The 21,527-nt window shown below is 40.7% G+C and overlaps 2 protein-coding genes across 2 annotated transcripts in view; both read right to left on the reverse strand.

Annotated features, from left to right (window-relative positions):
* The window catches only part of LOC100711798 (uncharacterized), a 194,234-nt gene that overhangs the window by 92,015 nt on the left and 80,692 nt on the right, over window positions 1–21,527 (reverse strand). The gene's annotated exons all lie outside the window — the stretch shown is intronic.
* LOC100689711 (class I histocompatibility antigen, F10 alpha chain) overlaps window positions 1–21,527 on the reverse strand; it is a 102,361-nt gene that overhangs the window by 3,383 nt on the left and 77,451 nt on the right. The window contains exons 2-3 of the mRNA XM_025902030.1: window positions 20,965–21,237; window positions 20,116–20,406 (exon numbers count right to left, since the gene is read on the reverse strand). Coding sequence (XP_025757815.1) covers window positions 20,116–20,406; window positions 20,965–21,237 — 564 coding nt within the window. The remainder of the gene's footprint in view (window positions 1–20,115; window positions 20,407–20,964; window positions 21,238–21,527) is intronic.

Consider the following 21,527-nt stretch of genomic DNA (forward strand, 5'->3'; position numbering starts at 1 on the left):
CACAAACATGAATCAATTTTAATGGAATTCCAGGTGAAAGACCAATACAAAGTGGTGTACACGTGAGAAGTGGAACGAAAATCATACATGATTCCAAACATTTTTTTACAAATAAGTAACTACCAGCTTTGCACATCTAGAGACTGAAATTGTTAAAGTGAATTGTTAAATGTTGTCATTTTTATGCTTACCATATCTACATTGTTTCAACTCTGTGATCAAAGGAATTCCTTTGTCCCCCTCCCCAGCCTCTAGAGGTTCTGGGGGGGGGCTGTAGAGTTTTATCACAAGCACATCCTTGCGAAGGCTTGTTTGATGTTTGGTAAGCTTCCTGCCCTTGCCCTGCGCAAGTAAATCGATTGACCGCTGTTGCCTTGCTTTTTTGTCCTTCACGGGAATAAGTCCTGAGGTCAGCGGGGTCTAAGTTTTGACTCGACAGAAATCCTTGCCCATTCTTCTTTGCAAAACAGCTCCAGCTCAGTCAGATTAGATGGACAGCGTTTGTGAACAGCAGTTTTCAGATCTTGCCACAGATTCTCGATTGGATTTAGATCTGGACTTTGACTGGGCCATTCTAACACATGGATATGTTTTGTTTTAAACCATTCCATTGTTGCCCTGGCTTTATGTTTAGGGTGGTTGTCCTGCTGGAAGGTGAACCTCCGCCCCAGTCTCAAGTCTTTTGCAGACTCCAAGAGGTTTCCTTCCAAGATTGCCCTGTATTTGGCTCCATCCATCTTCCCATCAACTCTGACCAGCTTCCCTGTCCCTGCTGAAGAGAAGCACCCCCAGAGCATGATGCTGCCACCACCATATGTGACAGTGGGGATGGTGTGTTCAGAGTGATGTGCAGTGTTAGTTTTCCGCCACACATAGCGTTTTGCATTTTGGTCTCATCTGACCAGAGCACCTTCTTCCACATGTTTGCTGTGTCCCCCACATGGCTTGTGGCAAACTGCAAACAGGACTTCTTATGGTTTTCTGTTAACAATGGCTTTCTTCTTGCCACTCTTCCATAAAGGCCAACTTTGTGCAGTGCACGACTAATAGTTGTCCTATGGACAGATTCCCACACCTGAGCTGTAGATCTCTGCAGCTCGTCCAGAGTCACCATGGGCCTCTTGGCTGCATTTCTGATCAGCGCTCTCCTTGTTCGGCCTGTGAGTTTAGGTGGACGGCCTTGTCTTGGTAGGTTTACAGTTGTGCCATACTCCTTCCATTTCTGATGGCTTGAACAGTGCTCCGTGGGATGTTCAAGGCTTGAGAAATCTTTTTGTAGCCTAAGCCTGCTTTAAATTTCTCAGTAACTTTATCCCTGACCTGTCTGCTGTGTTCTTTGGACTTCATGGTAAATGGCCTGCATTTGTATAGCGCTTTACTCAGTCCCTAAGGACCCCAAAGCGCTTTACACTAGTCATTCACCCATTGGCAATGACAAGCTACATTGTAGCTACAGCTGCCCTGGGGCGCACTGACAGAGGCGAGGCTGCCGGACACTGGCGCCACCGGGCCCTCTGACCACCACCAGTAAGCAAACATGGGGTTAGTATCTTGCCCAAGGATATTTGGCATGCAGCCAGGAGGCAGCCTGGGATCGAACCACCGACCTTCTGATTGGTGGCAGACCTGCTCTGCCACCTGAGCTACAGCCACCCCTCATGGTGTTGTTGCTCCCAATATTCTCTTAGACAACCTCTGAGGCCGTCACAGAGCAGCTGTATTTGTACTAACATTAGATTACACACAGGTGCACTCTATTTAGTCATTAGCACTCATCAGGCAACGTCTATGGGCAACTGACTGCACTCAGACCAAAGGGGGCTGAATAATTACGCACACCCCACTTTTCAGTTATTTATTTGTAAAAATGTTTGGAATCATGTATGATTTTCGTTCCACTTCTCACGTGTGCACCACTTTGTATTGGTCTTTCACGTGGAATTCCAATAACATTGATTCATGTTTGTGGCTGTAATGTGACAAAATGTGGAGAAGTTCAAGGGGGCCGAATACTTTAGCAAGCCACTGTATTAAAACACAATTATATGAATATGGTTTACCTCAGAAAGATCAATGCAGTTTATAATACTAAACGTTTTATATGAACTATGTTTGCTGAGAACTGAGTTGAAGCGTTTTTTTGTTTTTTGTTTCTGGGACCAGTTGCAAATAGTTGAGGTGCAGGGATCAGTGTTACCAACTTAGCGACTTTGTTGCTACATTTAGTGAGTTTTCAGACCTCCTTAGTGACTTTTTTTTCCGAAAAAGCGACTAGCGACAAATCTGGCGACTTTCTGGTGTTATTGGAGACTTATGACGACTTTTTGAAGTGAAAGCACATATCGCTCTTACTCTCAACAAGCAGGGGGTGCTGCCGTGGGCACCTCGCTCGTGCCAAAGCACTCGCAGGCGGCAGGTTGTGCTCACACAGCAGTCCCCCCTAGCTGATATCAGAGCAGGAGATATTCACCCCTATGCGTACAAACTGCCAAATTAATCGCGCATGAGCGAAGCCGCTGTCCCACCCTTCCCAACTGTAACGCAGGGTGGGAGCAGCGGAAGTGTGCATTTTTCTTTGTCTAAAATAAATCAATCCACTAAAATACATCATTCCCATCATTACAAACTTAGAAATCAGATGTCCTTGCAGAGCCTTAAGTCCATCTTGTACCTCCGATTTCGACTGAAGCTGTCTGGTGAGGCTTGCTATGTCCCTTTTGATTGTTAATGGTTAAAAATGTTCTTGTTTTACTGTTATTTTTTATGAATCACAAGGTTTAAAACTACTTAAAAAAGACACACACACACAGAAAGTAACTCCGCCAGAGTGGCTCTTTCGGGTCACTTTTGCCGGTCCCAAGTCCAGATAAGGGGGGAGGGTTGGAATTGTGACATTTAAAAAAAACAATAATTGCTAAAAGAAATGTAATTTGTAGTTCTAAACATATTCTAAATGCTTTTGGGTGATTTTTACTCACTTTACGTCTCTTCCACAATGTTATTTCTCTCGCATACAGCGTCTGTTACAATTACATAGGCATGACCAGTTATGCAAATTAGGTGATGACGTCATTTAGCGACTTCTAGCGACTTTAAGACAGCCAATAGCGATTTTCCTTAATGAGGAGTTGGCAACACTGGCAGGGATAGCTCAGTAGGTAGAGTGGTGGCCCCATGATCGGAAGGTCCACTGAACGGCTACCCTGAGGTACCCCTGAGCAAGGTATCGTCCCTACAAACTGCTCCCCAGTCACCCAATGGCTGCCCACCGCTTCACTGAGTGAATGGGTTAAATGCAGAGAAGACTTTCCACACGGGATAAATAAAGTATATTTTATTATTATTGCAGTGACCCCTTGGTCACCCAGAGGTCAAGCATGCAGCAACTTCAACTTCCAGGCAACCAGTTTTCCAGACAATTGCACAGGTCACATAATGGGAAGCAACATGTGTCAGTCTGACTTGGACCAACATAAATCAATCTGATCAATCGGTAAAGGTCTACAATAAATCACCATGTAATCCATTGTCAGCAGACAGACCATAAACACAGTCAGTCTGTCCTACTCATCATTGATTTCTGCAGGGAGGTCTGAGGCTGGTGACTTTACAGCAGAGTGCATGAAGGAGCTGGATTCTCCGTCCTCTAATAAATGTGGTGATGATTTAATTGTGACTGTTTAAACATGGCTGCTCTAAGAAGTCCTCTGTACGGTGGCCCTGAAGTGCAAACCACAAAAACAAATCACAAAACGCACAACAAATTGAAAAGCGCAAAAACAAATTGAAAAGCGCAAAAACAAATTCACTTAACGCAAAAACAAATTGAAAAGCGCAAAAACAAATTGAAAAGCGCAAAAACAAAAACCAAACCGGAAGAGGTAGGTAACAATGCTGCAACAACAGGCATCACTGATTGGATGATGGATCCGGTAGCCTTTTGAACCGGAAGTTGTTCTGTTCGGAAGTTTGGTGACTGCTCTACCAACTTTTTTCCACAACTTGGACAAAACATGTTGGCTGTATCCCAATTCAGGGTCTGCAAAGTTATTTGCCATTAGCGATGTTTGTACTTTCAGTGTTTACTTTGTTTTAAAGCATTTAAAATATAATACAATAGTTGACCTTAATCTTACAGAGAATGTGATGATTTTATGGATAATTAAAGTCAGTCATATATCCACAAACACAACAAGCTGAAAGTCAGTGATGCTGCTCGGTTTGCAGTCCTGAATATGACGGCACAAGCAGGATTCACTGCACTGTTAATGTTAGCTATGTTATATTGCTGCCTCTGTTCGGTGGTGTCGAGCCAAACGGACTTTAACGTGTGTTTGAACGAGCTGACGGTTCACTCGTTAAGCTGAAAGAAAGATGCTTTAATCACAGGAGTCACACATGTGTCCACTGGACCATCTGGGAACTCTTCTTGTTTAGCACTCGTAATAACACAAACACTAAATCCTCCTTCTCTTGTGCTGTTTTGTAGCAGTGTGTACACCTGAGACTGTCACCTGTCTGTCTGTCCTGCACTCTCTCTCTGTTTCTTTCTCTCTGATTGTGGAATAAAAGTATGAACATGTATTTATAAGTTACACTTGTGTTTGAATCCTGCAGCTTATCACACATTTGATTTCCATGTGTGACAACTGCAAGTGTCCAGAGTGAGGACAGACTGAGGGACCCACTGCTGCACATCATCTGTGAGGCTTTGCACCCCTGATGATCCACCAGGACAAACTCAGCAGTGTGTGAGGAAGAGGAGGAGGAGGAGCCAGCAGCAGCTGACAGATGGAGAGAATAGACAGACTGTTCCCTGTTTGTGAAGGACTGCTAGAAAAGTTTAACATAACTAATTGTCTGTCCTGAATCAGTCTTATTAGGTAATGTTCAAATAATGTTATCATCCCAGTGTTTTCAGTGTGGGAGAAAGTACTCAGGGCCTTCAAGTTACACACTATGAAAGGCAGCAACAAGTTTAATGTTCAGAAACCTAAAGTATGTATCAGCAGCAGAATGGAGCTAAAAATAAATGTTTGTTTCAGTTCTATGAAGCTTTGAGTATTTTGGATTAGTAGCACTGCTGTGTTTGTTGCATCATATTGCTGTAATTGTTTATATGCTTTATATATTCTGAGGTAAGTTGATCTATAGTGTTACATCATATTCTACAAGGATGTTATGTGTTTGTAGACTTTCTGCCCAGTTTGACCCATTTAGCAGAAGTCAGCCTGTTTAAGGCTCTGAGATCTATTCTGTATGACTTAAAGCAGTTATGACATGCTCTGATTTTCTCACCCAATAAAGGAATATTTAATATATCAGTCTGATCTTCATTCTATCAGACACAGTTATCACAGCTCGTACATTTTCTTTTTACACATATATGTAAGCATTGAGCCAAATTTAGTAATGCCAACATATTACACGGACAATATTTGTCTCTTATATATAAAACATCTACATATACACTGTCAAAGATACTTGTCTTTGAGTGAAGATTTAAGGTGATAGGACATATAAGTAACTGCAACTTGAATCTTTACTGAAGCTCAGTATTAGACACAGAGTTCACTCACATGAATTTCACTCACATGTGCTGTACCAGTGTACCTGCACATGTGATGTGACAATAGAAGTGATTTGATTTGAGAGTTCAAACTCACTGCTGTAATAACTTATGATTAATATAATAACTATAATATTGGCCATATCATATTTACACTGACTTTAGTCTCATGAACAACATTAGCTAATTGTTATTTACTAGCTAATCTTAAATGACTGTTCAGTACAGATATGAAGGCCAGCAATCATATTTTACAGTCCTGTGGTCTCAGCCTCAGATACGTATTAAATCACACAAAGCTCGTGTAGAAACAAACACACCAACAAAATATGTTCTCCTTCATTTCCGTCAAAGCTGTATGAAATGTTTCCAGCGGTTGGTGTTATGGTTGCTAGGCAACCAGGGCAGCGCGACGGAGGCTAGACCGTCCCATTTCACAAGCCTCGCACTTCCGGCCTTAGCGGTCTTTGAGTACGCGGCCCTTGAAGATCGTTGAGGCTGCGTACTTTAAGTCTGCAGACCCTGAATTGGGATACAGCCGTTGACTGCTCTTTCTCATAACCACGTTCAGCAGAACAACGTCCGGTTCAAAAGGCTACCGGATCCATCATCCAATCAGTGATGCCTGTTGTTGCAGCATTGGTACCTACCGCTTCCGGTTTGATTTTTGTTGTTGCGCTTTTCAATTTGTTTTTGCGTTTAGTGAATTTGTTTTTGCGTTTTGTGATTTGTTTTTGCACTTTTCAATTTATTTTTGTGTTAAGAGATTTGTTTTTGCGCTTTTCAATTTGTTGTGCGTTTTGTGATTTGTTTTTGTGGTTTGCACTTCAGGGCCACCGTACCTCTGGGCCTGAGGAGCTGACATCAGCTTGTAGCTCCATCTTTCAGCAGCAGATAGACACCCACATCATTCCTGATCTTTGGAAAACCTCTGATATAGGGCTGGGTGATATATTGAGTTTTTAAAAAATATCGATATATTTTTATACAAGATATAAGATATGACAATATCCTTTATATCGATATAGTATATGTTACGTTATAATTATAGTTGTGGAGCCACAAGTTTGCCTCTCTTTCGATCACTTTTGTATCTACGCAACGTTACTCGACCTCGCCTCTCCTTCACTGAACACAACTCCCCCTCCTCCCCCATCGCTTCACCTGCAGGCAGCGACAAGATGGACACGGCAAATCTCCGTTAACGAGTTACTGCACATCGCCCCGTGCGTGGGGCTGGACGGCATCAACGTGTTAACGAGCTAACCACGCTAATGCCATGCAGCCCAGAGGGGCTGCACAGCCTAAAATCCTTTCATTCTCTCAAAAGTTGACAGCGCGCCTTATGTATGAATTCTGGTTGTGCTTGATGACGGCAAACCGATTTTATGTGACACACAGCGCTCAGCAATCTGTCAAAAAACGTTTTAGTACGACTTTGGTAAGCTACGGAGCTGCACCGCTTGATGGATTGTCGAAGCATTACGGCTACTGAGGAGCCTCACGGAGTAATACGTACTGTGCTTCAACGTAATATTACCGTATTGTGTGTGTATAAGGACCATAAACGGCACCTGTTAAGAGACGTGGTTACTAAGATGATTTCAAACTCCAGGCTGTCAGTCACGCAGTAGAAGTTGGGAACAGAGCAGCTGTGAAATCTGTCTTTGTTATTATGCTCAGCGTCTGTTAGTTTACATTTTGACTGCACAATTGTGAGCTCTTTGTTATGCACAAAAACCAACATTTTTTTCTTTTATTTATGGAGGATTATTATTTAATAAATGCTCATAATTTATTTTTGAGTAGTTTTTTCATGTACATCTATGCTGTATGTTAATAAAAGTGCCTGTGTGACATCTGGGACACAGCTTTGACTAAGAACTCTCTTTTTGTTCTTTATGGCTTAAAAAAATATCGAGATATATATCTTATATCGCCATCCAGCTAAAAAATATCGAGATATGAATTTTGGGTCATATCGCCCAGTCCTACTCTGATATCATTCTTGTTCCAAGGAAACCTAATTGAGCTCAGAGTAACCACAGACCTGTATTACTTACCACTGTTAATGAAACAATTTGAGAAATTTGTGGGTATGTTTAAGGAAATGTGGCAGACATTAGTTTGCTACAAACAAGAAAGGGGTCCAGTTGATGGTATCATCGTTTGGTGACTGTGACTATACTGGGAGCATCCAAGGTCAAAGATCAGTCTTACAGGTACACTGATAACAGTTTCACTTGCAGTTTTCATGTTGGTTTTTGTTTTTCTGATGTACTGGGCTGTTCTAGAATTAACAAAACTCAACAGCAAATGGATTCAGTAACATAGCTCACCTCTCCTCCCTCCATCTGAATGAAGCAGAGACTGCCTATGTATAGGGCTGTGATTGCTGCCCCCCCCCCCCACCCCGGGAGAATGGGGGGGGGCAGCAATCACACAAGTGCTGCTGATAGGCTGAGGAAGAATAATGTAATCATGGTAAACCAATCACCTAACTAATTTAAGATGACATAGCAACAAGATATTATGTCAACCCAAGACAATGTTGATTTTCCATTTTTGTGTTAAAAGTGTGGACTTCAAACTATATACCAGTTTTTAAACTGTGTTGATTGGCCACGTAAAACCAGAATTATGATACAAAATCATAAATACTATGATTGTTTTATATTTACTGCAGGAAGAAACGGTAAAGACTGGGTTTTCTAAGGAAAGCGCTCTCCGTTTGCAGACAAAACAAAAAAACACCCCTTCCCTATTGGTGGTAAAATGCACCATGTCAACCAATCAAAAATTCATATAGCAACATGGTGTTGGGTTGTTTAGCAAGAGGGGGAAGTTTTAGGAGAGACAGCGAGAGAGAGAACGCGTTTTGACATGTGAGAGATTTGTGATGCTTAGCGTGTTTGGAGTCCAAAGTTAGTGTGTTGTGTTGTGGATACTTTTGGTGTTTGTGTCAGAAAAATTAGGCGACTGCTGAATGTCACAGCCGCTGCCAAAAAGTCACCAAAGACAGTTTTCAGTGTAAATGCTGTGTCCAAGTGGAAACAGGAGGAACAATACACCTCCTTCCGTCAGGCCTGCAGGTATCAGGCTGTGGTGTCCTTCTTTATCTTATAGTGGACAGAAATTATTTTTTGGAGTGGCACAAAAAATTTGTGTGGCATCTTATTTGATGTAGAACAGCTGATTGTTCTGTAAATAGTTTGAAATGGTTATGAAAAAAAAACGCCTTGGCTTCATTTTTAGATAAATAGCTGCATATAACTTTGTTGTTTGCAAAACTTGTGAATATGGGTTTTAAAATATACAATTTATATTTGTATTTAAAGTTATGAAAATGATTCATGTTTATGGTTGTTACAGTAAAGAATTTGTTACTTTTATAATATTGTAGCTCAGTAACTAATTACTTTTTCAACTAACTTACCCAACACTGGTTACAAAGAGCCAGGAGGAGTTGACCCAACATGAACTGTGACCTTCTGACAGCAGACACTTAGCTCCACACTGTGTGTTTGAAAGCTTTAAGAATTCATTTGTGGCTGATTCAGTTAATAAGGTCACTGAATCACTGCAACATAACAGTTATTCTACATTTAATGGTGATTCGGATCAATATGTTCTATTATATTTGTTATAAAGTAAACTGATATTTCTGACAAAGGGCATTACATAAAAATTATAATTGGGACCATTTTGTGGCTTTTTTTTTCCAGTTACAAGCCATTTGCACTGTGTTGAATGGAATATAGCCAAATTTTCCCAAAAAAAGTTTTTTTTAATTTTATTTTAAAATTTAAGTCTGACTTCCTTAAATTAGCTTCAGTGGCTAAGCTACAAATGCACATCCTCTTAAGGTCCTAGTGGCCGATTTGTGCCCCATTGAAACCCATTATAAATGCTATTTTTCACTGCCCAATCATTACCATCAAATTAAACGTCATCTTTCCACTTTCAATGAGACTTTGAGGTAGGGGCCTTAGAATTGTAATTTTTTTATTTGTCCACCAGGTGGCGCCCCCATTTTTTTCATTTTTGAGCATGGAACAAATTGAAGCAAAAAATATCAGGTTTTGAGCATGTCTTTCTGCTTTAAAAAGTGGAAAAAAAGAGTGGTGTTGTGTGTCACTATTGATGAGCTTTATATTTTTAAAAAAATATAAAGGTCTTTATGCCTAAAAATAAAAATAAAAATATACAAACACTTTTTTTCTTCAAATGTATTCAAAAGCTTTCAAAAGTATTTTCTCTCCGACGGCCACACTGCAATACAAACAAATTAAATATAAAACCATGGACCAAAAGCAAATTAGATTTTATTTTTCCCTTCAAAATAATTTTTTAAACGCAGCGGTGGTTGAACGCCCTCTGACCTGGAAGTAGTCGTTGATAGAAAGCTAAGCTAAATTAAAGCAATAGCTTTGCTCCTGAAGGCGCGTACAGGGATGGAGTTGGCGTGCGTCAGCTGCGCACAGTGAACGCTCCGCTCAGGCTTTCGGAGGTACGAAAATTGCTGATGTTTTCGTTTGAAAGAGTGAAAAATAAGCATCGTTGCATTACCATTGGTTCTTGAAGGTTACAACAAAAATGTATATTTTTAAATCTTAAAGCAGGACGTTGACGTCACAACGACATCCTTCCGCTCTATGCGCCGTCTTTTCTGGTTCAAAGTGATCTTGTATTGTTATTTAGACAATTTTTTGATTTTATTTCAGAACAAAACGAGGTAATAAGCATTTAGTGTAAGCAAAACATGATAAACCTGATATGGCACTATATGCCATTTAGTGCCAAAAATAGTAATGTATTAAATTGAACGTCAGTGGTAATCTTTGGTCCATCTAAAGGACTAATTATATTAACGATCAAATATTACTTCAAATGTATTTTATGGAAAATATTTAGTTTTTTTGTTTTTGGGGGCTAAAAAAACAGTGCGCTCATGTAATAAAACTGGAATTTAAAGGGTTAAAACAACGAAAATATAATTAAAACTTTATATGAAGATTTTAGGGAGAAGTAGTTTTAAAAGACTGACCAATTTAAAGTGGAAAAAAATATGAATATATAATATTTTTATTGCACTTTTTGGGGTGTGGCCGTTTTGTGCCCTTAGGGCCTTTAATAATAATAATAATAATAATAATGCATTGGATTTATATAGCGCTTTTCAAGGCACCCAAAGCGCTTTACAATGCCACTATTCATTCACTCACTGGTGGAGGCAAGCTACTGTTGTAGCCACAGCTGCCCTGGGGCAGACTGACAGAAGCGAGGCTGCCATATCGCGCCATCGGCCCCTCTGGCCAACACCAGTAGGCGGTAGGGTAAAGTGTCTTGCCCAAGGACACAACAACCAGGACAGAGAGGCCGGGAATCGAACCGGCGACCTTCCGGTTACAGGTGCCCTTCCCATAGTAGAAAACATAGTATTTCTACTAAATGTAGTATTTATGCTTAATCATACTATTTGTATATATTTCTGCCAGGTCCCCAGGCAGCTAATCCTCTGTGAGGACTGATACATATAAAATTTACATATCAGGGCCTGCACGGCTTCCCAGCCAGCCAATCATATCTGAGGTCTGCCCTTTCTTCTCTCGTCATATCTCAGCGACAGATGTACAAAGAGCAATGCAAATCACAGTCAAAGTACACGAAAGTACGCTGATTCACCCAGTACAAGTATTATGCTTCTAGTCCACCTAGTTTTTGAGTTACACGACGTTTTGTAACTCCAAAAAACAGCGTTTTTCGCCTCTCACCGCAATCTAATTCTGACTGCTCATCACCCTGTTTTCCAGGCGCTCGCTCTCTTTCCAGGTGGCGCAGTTGATAATGACACAGGTCTGCAACCCAAAGGTCGTGGGTTCAATTACACCTTGGGCAACATGTGTTTTTTCCCTACAAATTAATACACTATCACAGACCACTAATTCATATTCATCATTTATTACAATTCTGAAAACTTTTATGATTTCAGCAGCTTTTCTAATATGGACCTCAGATTCTTGTTAACACTCCATGGCACAAATACTGTTCCCTTTAGGCTCTGTGTATGTGTGTGTGTGTATCAATATTTCTCCCATTTTAAAGTATTACTCCTCCATAATTGTATTTCTGTTAAATCAAAGTACTTTTACTACATCTTAGTACTTCTGCTCAATCATAGTATTTCTGCTAAATCATAGTATTTTCCCAAATTATGGTTTTTGTGCCAAATCATAACATTTGTTTTATGTTATAGTATTACTACTAAGTGGAGGAATTTCTGTCATGTTACACTATATGTGCTGATTACAGTATTTCTGCTAAATCATAGTATTTCTACTATATTATATTTTTCTTTCTAAATATAGCATTTCTGCTATATAATTGTATTACTGCTATGTTATAATATTTGTGCTAAACCACAGTATTTCTGATGAAACATAGTATTTCTGCCGAATGATAGTATTTCTGTCAAATTACAGTATTTGTGCTAAAACATAGTATTTTTTTTTTAAATTTCAATATTAATAGTAAATTACAGTGTCTCTGGTAAATCGCAGCATTTCTGCTATGTTGTACTGTTTTTCTAAATCATAGTATTTCTGTAATGTTTAAGAATGTTTGGCTAAATATATTCTTTCTGTTATCTTATACTATTTCTCCTAAATTCTTGTATTTTTGAGAAGTTATCGTGTTTCTGGTAAGTTACAATATTTCTGCTAAGTTCTGCTATGCTATTGTATTTCTGCCAAGTATTATGTTTCCTCTAAGATATTGCAGTTCTGCTAAGTTACTACATTTTAGCAAAGTTCCTTTGCTTCTGCAAAGTTTTTACAAATTCTGCAACTTTTCAGCTTTTTCTGCTAGTTTCAGCAGACAGCTTCAGCATTACAGCATCCACACTGCATTTTCGCAGGAAATGCAAATTTTTCTAGTTATTATTATTCTCCATCTTCCGCCTAAATTTCGGCACGTATCACGCCCCGCAGTTTTGAGACAAGCTTCATATATGTTACCTCATTTTGTGCGGCCGGATCTGGAATGGTGTGCTATGACTTTTGGTGTTTATGAATTTTATAGTTTTTTAAATATTAATATTTTAGTGAAAATTTTCCCGCGCTCCTCTGCCAAACAGTTTTGACATTAGGATTACATATGTTAGATCATTTTGTGCGGCTGGAGCTGGACTATTATGTTGTGACTTTTGGTGTTTATGACTTTTATAGTTTCTTAAATATTAATATTTTAGTACAAATTTAGGCCAATTCATCTTTTGGCGCCAAATAAACAGACTTCATTTGTGGTGTCTTGGCTCTCTCTAGTGGTATACCGGGAGTAGTACAGCCGAAAAGATTTATCCTTGTGTTGAAAACTCCATATCCCACAATTCATAGCACGCCTCTACAGAGTGAACAATGGCGGCCACCACTTCGTTTTATATGTCTTTTATTCGTGTTTCTAGGTCACAAAATAAACTTTTAAGATATTTTCAGGCGAGAATGTAGGTGTGTAAACTTCAAATATCTGCTTGTTTTATCAAGACATCCCATATTTAGCAACAGTGCTCTGACGACGTCGGTCCTGCCTGACAGCTAGCCGGCTACCTAGCTAGCTGCCGCACTTGGCTGCAAATGGATAGCGAGGGGACTCTCTCTGTCGTTTCAATCGTGGATCAGGGAAAGCGAAGGCAGGAGCGTGAGGTGAACTGAATTTCAGGTAAGAAGTTATGAACTACACTCTATTTGGGTCAGATATAAACCGAGTTTAGGTGTAGTTTGTTTTCATTGTGCTGACTTTTTACAATCGTACTGCGTGCTAGCTAGCACGACGGGAGTTTGTATACAGCTGTGTGCGCGCTAAGTTACTGACGTTGAACTTTATTTTATTCATAAGGGTTAGTTCGTAGAGTTGCCGTACAAACGGAATCGTGCCACATTCAGAGAAAATATTACGATTTATTCTGTCGTTACGAAGCCTCCCCTGTCATTCTCTGCCTGTTGCAACTTCAATCATGAAACTGATCAATGATCGGCTTTTCGCTCTTGTTTGTTTATCGCGCTAAACAACAGCTGCACATTTAAGCTTGATCAGCTGTTGTTGGAATTCATTTGCTTTTAATTTCTAGTATCAGCTGATGTTTGCTGGAGTCACAGCTGTAAAAAACGGCTGTTCCAAACCAGATGTCCTTACTGAATCATCAGAGGTGAACAGGTGATGGAGAAACAGGTTTACCCTTTAGGTGACATGAATGAGTTGAAGGGAAGTTATGAACCGTTTCTGAGAGACAAATACAGGGAGTGCAGAATTATTAGGCAAGTTGTATTTTTGAGGAATAATTTTATTATTGAACAACAACCATGTTCTCAATGAACCCAAAAAACTCATTAATATCAAAGCTGAAAGTTTTTGGAAGTAGTTTTTAGTTTTAGCTATTTTAGGGGGATATCTGTGTGTGCAGGTGACTATTACTGTGCATAATTATTAGGCAACTTAACAAAAAACAAATATATACCCATTTCAATTATTTATTTTTACCAGTGAAACCAATATAACATCTCCACATTCACAAATATACATTTCTGACATTCAAAAACAAAACCAAAACAAATCAGCGACCAATATAGCCACCTTTCTTTGCAAGGACACTCAAAAGCCTGCCATCCATGGATTCTGTCAGTGTTTTGATCTGTTCACCATCAACATTGCGTGCAGCAGCAACCACAGCCTCCCAGACACTGTTCAGAGAGGTGTACTGTTTTCCCTCCTTGTAAATCTCACATTTGATGATGGACCACAGGTTCTCAATGGGTTCAGATCAGGTGAACAAGGAGGCCATGTCATTAGTTTTTCTTCTTTTATACCCTTTCTTGCCAGCTACGCTGTGGAGTACTTGGACGTGTGTGATGGAGCATTGTCCTGCATGAAAATCATGTTTTTCTTGAAGGATGCAGACTTCTTCCTGTACCACTGCTTGAAGAAGGTGTCTTCCAGAAACTGGCAGTAGGACTGGGAGTTGAGCTTGACTCCATCCTCAACCCGAAAAGGCCCCACAAGCTCATCTTTGATGATACCGGCCCAAACCAGTACTCCACCTCCACCTTGCTGGCGTCTGAGTCGGACTGGAGCTCTCTGCCCTTTACCAATCCAGCCACGGGCCCATCCATCTGGCCCATCAAGACTCACTCTCATTTCATCAGTCCATAAAACCTTAGAAAAATCAGTCTTGAGATATTTCTTGGCCCAGTCTTGACGTTTCAGCTTGTGTGTCTTGTTCAGTGGTGGTCGTCTTTCAGCCTTTCTTACCTTGGCCATGTCTCTGAGTATTGCACACCTTGTGCTTTTGGGCACTCCAGTGATGTTGCAGCTCTGAAATATGGCCAAACTGGTGGCAAGTGGCATCTTGGCAGCTGCACGCTTGACTTTTCTCAGTTCATGGGCAGTTATTTTGCGCCTTGGTTTTTCCACACGCTTCTTGCGACCCTGTTGACTATTTTGAATGAAACGCTTGATTGTTCGATGATCACGCTTCAGAAGCTTTGCAATTTTAAGACTGCTGCATCCCTCTGCAAGATATCTCACTATTTTTGACTTTTCTGAGCCTGTCAAGTCCTTCTTTTGACCCATTTTGCCAAAGGAAAGGAGGTTGCCTAATAATTATGCACACCTGATATAGGGTGTTGATGTCATTAGACCACACCCCTTCTCATTACAGAGATGCACATCACCTAATATGCTTAATTGGTAGTAGGCTTTCGAGCCTATACAGCTTGGAGTAAGACAACATGCATGAAGAGGATGATGTGGACAAAATACTCATTTGCCTAATAATTCTGCACTCCCTGTATAAAATATTTAGCTTTTATTAAATAGTTATCTGAATCTTACAACCAAAGTTTGTATAATAATACACAAGATTGGCTGTAGACCATTGTTCATCATTCAGAACACTATGTAAAAATAACAAAAAACAAAAAGTGAATGCGAAAGTGCATACATATTTATTTTATGTGTTTGATGTGTGTCGGGGCGTGGTCTGCAGTGCCGCTGCAGGGGAGGTGGACCCACGGGTGTAAAGTCTGTGCTCTCTTGGCTGTTTTTTGGGTGTGTGTTGGGCTATGAGTTGAAAAGCTACGGCTGCCTGTGTGGGTACACCAACCATGTGTGAAAAGTGGTCCATAACGTAATGCTTCAAAGCATGTTCATGCAAACATTGTCGGGGTCTGCCGTGCTACAATGGGACTTCTGCTCATGAACCTGTGTGCACAGCGTCTGCAAATCGGGGCTGTACGAAGTCACCTCATCTTTACCCAAAACTGTAAGCTGTCATCTGTGAGGCGCGAGCGGTGTTTGTTTTTATCATAATTCATGGTGGAGAATGGCTGCTCTGCTGAGTTTTGCTCTCTGTAGCCGTATGAATGGCAAACTACACTGATTAGCAGCGGCATAGGCACACATAAAATTTCTTCTGAAATTTTCGCTTTCTAGTTATTATTATTATTCTCCATCTTCCGCCTAAATTTCGGCACGTATCACGCCCCGCAGTTTTGAGAAAAGCTTCATATATGTTACCTCATTTTGTGCGGCTGGATCTGGAATGGTGTGCTATGACTTTTGGTGTTTATGACTATTATAGTTTTTTAAATATTAATATTTTAGTGAAAATTTTCCCGCGCTCCTCTGCCAAACAGTTTTGACAATAGGGTTACATATGTTACATCATTTTGTGCGGCTGGAGCTGGGCTAGTATGGTACGACTTTTGGTGTTTATGACTTTTATAGTTTTTGAAATATTTAGATTTTAGTGCAAATTTGGGCCAATTTCTAGGCTCCTGAGAAAGATTCTACTTTTGGCCCCATAGAAACAGACTTCATTTGTGGTGTGTTGGCTCTCTCTAGTGGTATACCCGGAGTAGTACAGCCAAAAAAGTTTATGCTTGGGCTGAAACTCCATATCCCACAATTCATAGCACGCCCCTGCAGAGTAAACAATGGCGGCCACCACTTCGTTTTATATGTCTTTTATTAGTATTTCTAGGTCACAAAATAAACTTTTAAGATATTTTCAGGCGAGACTGTAGGTGTGTAAACTTCAAATATCTGCTCGTTTTATCAAGACATCCCATATTAGCGACAATTCTCTTACGTGTTGCTGATAGCCGGCTAGCTAGCTAGCGCCGCTAGCTTAGCTAGCTAAGCTAGCAGCGCTAGCGACCCTTCGTGAAAAACCACCCAGGCTTGGCTGATAGTGAAGCGGAAGAAAGTCGTGTCAACACCCGATCGCTCGCCAAGGGTCTGCGTTTAGCTGGGCTTATTTTTCGTCTATATGGGCCAATGATGCTGGAAACCGAAGGCAGGAGCGTGAGGTGAACTGAATTTCAGGTAAGAAGTTATGAACTACACTCTATTTGGGTCAGATATAAACAGAGTTTAGGTGTAGTTTATTTTCGTTGTGCTGACTTTTTACAATCGTACTGCGTGCTAGCTAGCACGACGGGAGTTTATATACAGCTGTGTGCGCGCTAAGTTACTGACGTTGGACTTTATTTTATTCATAATGCTTAGTTCGTAGAGTTGCCGTACAAACGGAATCGTGCCACATTCAGAGAAAATATTACGATTTATTCTGTCGTTACGAAGCCTCCCCTGTCATTCTCTGCCTGTTGCAACTTCAATCATGAAACTGATCAACGATCGGCTTTTCGCTCTTGTTTATGGCGCTAAACACAGCAGCACGTTTAAGCTTGATCAGCTGTTGTTAGAATTCATTTGCTTTTAATTTCTAGTATCAGCTGATGTTTGCTGGAGCCACAGCTGTAGAAGCGGCTGGTCGAAACCAGGAGATGACCTTACTGAATCATCAGAGCTGAACTGGTGATGGAGAAACAGGTTTACCTTTTTTTTAGGTGACATGAATGAGTTGAAGGGAAGTTATGAACTGTTTCTGAGAGAAATAAACACCAAGCTCCTTTTTTTATTTAGCTGACAGCTGGTAACTGTGCAGGGGCGGATCTAGCAAAGCTTTTGCCAGGGGGCCAGGTAGGGCGTTAACAGAGAAAGGTGGACACAAAGATATACCTTTCTTTCTTACTCTCATACAGGGAGTGCAGAATTATTAGGCAAGTTGTATTTTTGAGGAATAATTTTATTATTGAACAACAACCATGTTCTCAATGAACCCAAAAAACACATTAATATCAAAGCTGAATGTTTTTGGAAGTAGTTTTTAGTTTGTGTTTAGTTTTAGCTATTTTAGGGGGATATCTGTGTGTGCAGGTGACTATTACTGTGCATAATTATTAGGCAACTTAACAAAAAACAAATATATACCCATTTCAATTATTTATTATTACCAGTGAAACCAATATAACATCTCCACATTCACAAATATACATTTCTGACATTCAAAAACAAAACAAAAACAAGTCAGCGACCAATATAGCCACCTTTCTTTGCAAGGACACTCAAAAGCCTGCCATCCATGGATTCTGTCAGTGTTTTGATCTGTTCACCATCAACATTGCGTGCAGCAGCAACCACAGCCTCCCAGACACTGTTCAGAGAGGTGTACCGTTTTCCCTCCTTGTAAATCTCACATTTGATGATGGACCACAGGTTCTCAATGGGGTTCAGATCAGGTGAACAAGGAGGCCATGTCATTAGTTTTTCTTCTTTTATACCCTTTCTTGCCAGCCACGCTGTGGAGTACTTGGACGCGTGTGATGGAGCATTGTCCTGCATGAAAGTCATGTTTTTCTTGAAGGATGCAGACTTCTTCCTGTACCACTGCTTGAAGAAGATGTATTCCAGAAACTGGCAGTAGGACTGGGAGTTGAGCTTGACTCCATCCTCAACCCGAAAAGGCCCCACAAGCTCATCTTTGATGATACCGGCCCAAACCAGTACTCCACCTCCACCTTGCTGGCGTCTGAGTCGGACTGGAGCTCTCTGCCCTTTACCAATCCAGCCACGGGCCCATCCATCTGGCCCATCAAGACTCACTCTCATTTCATCAGTCCATAAAACCTTAGAAAAATCAGTCTTGAGATATTTCTTGGCCCAGTCTTGACGTTTCAGCTTGTGTGTCTTGTTCAGTGGTGGTCGTCTTTCAGCCTTTCTTACCTTGGCCATGTCTCTGAGTATTGCACACCTTGTGCTTTTGGGCACTCCAGTGATGTTGCAGCTCTGAAATATGGCCAAACTGGTGGCAAGTGGCATCTTGGCAGCTGCACGCTTGACTTTTCTCAGTTCATGGGCAGTTATTTTGCGCCTTGGTTTTTCCACACGCTTCTTGCGACCCTGTTGACTATTTTGAATGAAACGCTTGATTGTTCGATGATCACGCTTCAGAAGCTTTGCAATTTTAAGACTGCTGCATCCCTCTGCAAGATATCTCACTATTTTTGACTTTTCTGAGCCTGTCAAGTCCTTCTTTTGACCCATTTTGCCAAAGGAAAGGAAGTTGCCTAATAGTTATGCACACCTGATATAGGGTGTTGATGTCATTAGACCACACCCCTTCTCATTACAGAGATGCACATCACCTAATATGCTTAATTGGTAGTAGGCTTTTGAGCCTATACAGCTTGGAGTAAGACAACATGCATGAAGAGGATGATGTGGACAAAATACTCATTTGCCTAATAATTCTGCACTCCCTGTAAACAGCAAGCTCCTTTTTTTGTGTAGCTGACAGCTGGTAACTGTGCAGGGGCGGATCTAGCAAAGCTTTTGCCAGGGGGCCAGGTAGGCCATTAACAGAGAAAGGTGGACACAAAGATATACTTTTCTTTCTTACTCTCATATAAAATATTTAGCTTTTATTAAATAGTTATCTGAATCTTACAACCAAAGTTTGTATAATAATACACAAGATTGGCTGTAGACCATTGCTCATCATTCAGAACACTGTGTAAAAATAACAAAAGATAAAAAGTGAATGCGAAAGTGCATAAATATTTATTTTACGTGTTTGATGTGTGTGGCGGGGCGTGGTCTGCAGTGCCGCTGCAGGGGAGGTGGACCCACCTGAGCGGCATCTGCAATCACGCCTCTCGGGCGTTGTCTGTGCTCTCTCGGCTGTTTTTTGGGTGTGTGTAAGTTGAAAAGCTACAGCCGGTTGTGTGGGTACACCAACCATGTGTGAAAAGTGGTCCATAACGTAATGCTTCAAAGCGTGTTCATGCAAACATGGTCGGGTCTGCCGTGCTACAATGGGGACTTCTGCTCATGAACCTCTGTGCACAGCGTCTGCAAATCGGGGCTGTACAAAGCAACTTCATCTTTACACAAAACTGTAAGCTGTCATCTGTGAAGTGTGAGCGGTGTTTGTTTTTACCATAGTTCATGGTGGAGAATGGCTGCTCTTCTGAGTTTTGCCCTAAGCAGCCGTAAGAATGGCAAACTACACAGATTAGCAGCGGCATAGGCACACATAAAATTTCTTCAGAAATTTTCGCTTTCTAGTTACTAAATACTATTACTAATGTTAGTTCTATAAATTCCAGTAATAATGAATATAAAAACACAGATCATTATGTCATACATACGGGCTTTTTTGAGCTGCTGTTGTTCATGATACACGAACTTGCTCAGCCAGTCGATGCAATCGTTCTCCAGGTATTCCTTGGTGTACTCTTTCAGGCCCTGGACACTGTCCCACTTTCTCTTGGTGGGTTCTGCCTCCTGAATTGGAGCGACCCAGTCTCTGGTTTTATTGTCAAAGTACAGGAAGTCGATTCCATGATAGGCGTACATCCACATGCCTCGGACAAACCTGAGCGTGCCATCAGGCTGTCTTTGACCCTCACAGCCAATCATCCACTGAAGGACATGAGGGGCTGAAAGCAGGAGGGTAAAATTAATAAATAAATGTTTAAATAAACAGAGGACAAAATATGAACATGCATCACAATATTTATTAAAAATGTAAATAAAAACATTTTAACTCATACCAACAAGCAGGAATAATTTCTATCTGAAGAATTTCAAGCTCAAACATTTTTTTGTTTTGTTTTTGTTTGTTTTGTTGATTCCATGATTACTAATTACACATCCTCTACAAAAAAAAGGTTTACTGCATGATAAGAGGGCACCTCAATGTCAATTATGTATATATGTGTAAATATACTGAGACACTTGTAATTGGAGAAATTTGTATATATTTTGTAACTTTGTATTTAATTTAGTTTAGTCAGTTGCTGTTCATACTGTGTTGGAGTGACTGTGACCACATAATTTGAAGCATTCTGATTCTGCTCTTCTGTTCATCATACTCTAAAGAGCTTGGAAAGAAAAGCATGTGGACTTCTTTAAGTGTCTTGAAGATGTTTCACCTCTCATCCTAGAAGCTTCTTCTGTTCAGTGATTATTTGTCCTTCAGATTTTGAGGATCTTACCTGATTCACTGTGTCTCATTCGCTCCATCAGGATGCCCATGCTTATGTTGAACCACTGCTGCTTGCTCTTGCGGGACTGTGTGCCTTTATCCCAGTAATGAGCAGGTAAACACTCTGTCATCCACTCCTGTTTGGGAACTTTCGCCTGATTCTCGCTGTCAAAGTAGTCGATCATCCTGTCGTCCAGCAAACCCATGGCTGTGAACTCCTGGATGCCCGGGAGGCCGACAGGTTTGGAGAGCGACGTGTAGATGTAATGGAGGGAGTGAGTGTCTGAAAGTCACAGAAGGAAATGTTTTTATCCCACACAGCTGAGAAGCTCCATGTGACTCATGTTCAGGATGAGCTCTGATCTTTTTACTGGGCAGGTATGTTTGCAGATCCATGGATCAGAAGCTCTGGCCCTTTGCTATTTCAGTCATGAACAATCAGTGAGCAGCAGTAAATAATCAATTCAATTCAATTCAATTCAATTTTATTTATACAGCGCCAAATCACAACAAAGTCGCCTCAAGGCGCTTTATATTGTACAGTAGATAGCACAATAATAAATACAGAGAAAA

The sequence above is a fragment of the Oreochromis niloticus genome, linkage group LG22 (assembly GCF_001858045.2).
Source record: "Oreochromis niloticus isolate F11D_XX linkage group LG22, O_niloticus_UMD_NMBU, whole genome shotgun sequence".
NCBI classification, from domain to species: Eukaryota; Metazoa; Chordata; class Actinopteri; order Cichliformes; family Cichlidae; genus Oreochromis; species Oreochromis niloticus.